The sequence below is a fragment of the Egretta garzetta genome, unplaced genomic scaffold (assembly GCF_000687185.1).
Source record: "Egretta garzetta isolate BGI_Z169 unplaced genomic scaffold, ASM68718v1 scaffold316, whole genome shotgun sequence".
NCBI lineage: Eukaryota > Metazoa > Chordata > Aves > Pelecaniformes > Ardeidae > Egretta > Egretta garzetta.
The window spans coordinates 128,554-131,711 of NW_009259971.1; the positions used below are offsets into that span (position 1 = coordinate 128,554).

The window sequence follows — 3,158 nt, forward strand, 5'->3', positions numbered from 1 at the left end:
GGTGCTCGGACGCTTTGTGTTTTCTTCCTTTCAGATGAGTTAGGGCCGAGCGGGAGGACGCGGCGCCTGGGGAGCAGGCCTGGCCTGCAGCCTGCGGGCTGTCACAACTTTCTGGTTTCAATTGCTCCAGGCCGCAGGTTTGTTGCGCGCAGCAGCAGCGCAGGCGGTGTGAGCGGCGTGGGCCCGGCTGCCCCTACCCGTGACGGCGCTGAGCCTCGGGGTTAGCATCGCCGCCGCCAGACGTTAGTTTGTCGCTTTGGGTTTTAGGAGACGTAGCTGCGGGTGCGCCTTCGCCTTTTTCTCTTTGCGAATCTCTTTGTTGAAGGCTTCAACTTCCGAACCCGGGTCTGGGTTGATGGCGTTTGGGTAGGTCTGTTGGAACGCCGCAGTGGGAGGGAGGTGATTTCCCTCCACGGAGCGTTCCAGCCATATCTGCCTTGAGCCTCTTTTATAAACCAGGAAATCTTAAAAAGAAAAATAACTTCAGCCTCTTTCAGGTAACGAGCACGAACTGGTCAAAAGTTTTATTTAAGGGGCGCCCTGGGAGGTGCTCAGGCTTGCTGCGTGCCGATGGTCGCTGCCGCCTGCGGCTGGCTGGAAGGAGCTTGCCCTCCTTGGCCCCTGTCTCGGAGCCTCTCGGTGACCCGGTGACGCAGATCTGTGCCAGTACGCAGAGTAAGGGACGGTCCCGCTGCCCGCGGCCGGTGTGAACGGATCTCTGCGGTTTCTTCCCCGTCGCCCTGTCAGTGGCACTCGGCTTTTCACTGAAAGGGCTGTCAGGCTCTGGAATGGGCTGCCCAGGGAGGTGGTAGAGTCCCCATCCTTGGAGGTATTTAAAAGAAGGATAGATGAGGTGCTTAGGGACATGGTTTAGTGGTGGGATGGCAGGGTTAGGTTAAAGGTTGGACTCAATGATCTTAAAGGGCTTTTCCAACCAAAGCGATTCTATGATTCTGTGATACAGGCGTTGTTGCTGTGTAGCATCTGGACATCTGTGGAAAGGGATTTACAGGGCTCGGAGGGTGTTTTGTTCCCTTGTATTTTTTTTTCTTTTGTGCGTGTGTTTATTTTGGTTTTGCCTGGCCAGGTTGCGCATGGGAGCACGTAAACATTTCGAAGGAACAGTATGGGTGAGTCCAGCTGAGGCTCAGTCTGGGGCTGAGGATGTTCAGGGTAGCTCTTGGTGCTCCTTCTGAGTAAGATTGGTTTGGCTATCGGAGTGTTTTCCTACCGCTTGCCAAGAGGAAGCCTAACCAGACAAGCATCTGTCTTCAGCAACTTGCATAATCTTCTGCGTGTAAATTATAATATTTTAGGCCCAACGTGACTTTGCTTGAAGAACTGGAACAGGACAAAAGCCCCCACTGTAGAACTTCACCGCAGGAATCTGGTGGTCTGGTGCTTTGTCGCGCGTTTCTCTTTGAGGTCCTGGCTCCGAGAGCCAAGCGCGTCGCTGCAGTGGCAGGGATGCTTTTCTGGCCGGTGACCTCGGGGGCAGAGGCAGTGCTAGGTGACCTAGCACCAAGTCACTTCATTCAAGTGTCCTGAGCTGAGCTCTTAGCAGGTGATAAAAGAAAATAATCAGTATTTATAGGGTGCCCAAAGCAGCGCACAAGACCGTGACTCTCGGGCTGTCTCCTGCTCACCTCCTCGCCCTCGCTGTGTGGTGGGGAACGGCTCTCTTCACGCCACTGTTCCTCTCGCCTGTCTTTGGCCAGAGCCTCAGGCACAGTGGGTGCATGAGGTGTCTAAGCCTCGACAGCATCTTAGAGCCATTGATGAACCAGAAATAGAACTATCTTGTACCAGATTATCCACTTAGAGAGACCTACGGGTGCGTCGCTGCACTTCCAGCTTGCAGGACTGATTGTAAAATCCGCTAAAAATAGACCTTTATTTAACACTAGTCTTACACACGCTCCCTGTCAAAATGCTTTTAATTTTCCTCTGACGTGCACTGTTGTGTTCTGTATTCCTCTCGATGGTTCGGAGAGTCACAGGCAAAAGTGCTTTCCAGTGTTGCTGCTCCCGCAGCGCTAATGCTATGCGCGTTCCATAAAATACGCCTTTAAAGATTCATTGGAACGCCCAGAGCCGCAGGACTGTTCAACAAGTGCTGTCAGAGCCAGATGTCCATAAATTAATTGGGGGAGTGATGTACACTTCCATCATTAGGGACATAGGAACCCTTGACTATCAGTATTATAAATAGGGGGGTGGAATCTTTTGGGGGGTAAGGACTAGCTAACGTTTCAGGTGTAGGTCCTGACGGAGGGTTGGCGTGGCGCGGGCAGTGCCGGACTGGAGAGAGATGGAGGGGATGGAGGTTGGGCGGTGGTGGCTAAGGCTGCCGGCTCTCCTCTCCCCCAGTTCTTCCATTAAGCAGTCTGTACACTTAATATAGCTGTTGATTGGAAATTGTTCCCCCGAGCACAGATTCTTTTATCTTTATGTAAATGCTCCTTCGTGCTCAGTTTTAGGCCATGTGTTTTCCTTGCTGCGCCTGCCACTTGAGAGAGGTTTTATAAGCTGTGAAGAATTTCCTTATTTTTCGGAACGGGCATGTTCCATTTTGTGAGTTGTGCTCTCGGCTCGGGAGTGATGTGTTTCCCCTCGTCAGCCGCCTGCTCCCTTTGAGTGACAGGGGGTGACAGTTCACGGGGAAGGCACGGAAACGGCGTAACCTATGGAGGTTTTTTCCTTAGGGAGGAGGAAGTGTGATGGAACTGTATTGACTCGGAATTAAAATTGTTTACTCTCTCGGAATGTGGGTTATCGCTTTCTTTGATCTTTTCTTTAAACTCCCTGTGTTTTCATTGTGGTTTATGTCAGGTTACGTGGTTCTCAAATTTCCGTCCCCTACCAGGTTAGCACCACCGATGCTTCGTGGTCTTCAAGCATCTGGAAAATACACATTGGGTGGATATGATTTAAGAAATTCCTGTTATCACAAAGTAGAGCTGAAGTGCAGAACTACAGTGACACAGGTTGGGTTTTTCTTTACTTGCGGAGGTTGGAGATGGTGCTCTGCGCGGCATCTTTTTTGCAAATGTCATAGAATTGCAGAATTGTTGAGGTTGGAGAAGCCCTTTAGGCTCCCCCAGCACAACCGCCCCCCTACCCCTGCCATCCCACCCCCAAACCCCGGCCCTCAGCAC

At 51.8% G+C, this 3,158-nt stretch overlaps 1 protein-coding gene across 1 annotated transcript in view; it reads left to right on the forward strand.

Moving 5' to 3' along the window:
* ASXL1 (ASXL transcriptional regulator 1) overlaps positions 1 to 3,158 on the forward strand; it is a 19,031-nt gene that overhangs the window by 2,160 nt on the left and 13,713 nt on the right. The window contains exon 2 of the mRNA XM_009640313.2: positions 40 to 137. Within this exon, the coding sequence (XP_009638608.2) occupies positions 40 to 137 (98 nt within the window). The remainder of the gene's footprint in view (positions 1 to 39; positions 138 to 3,158) is intronic.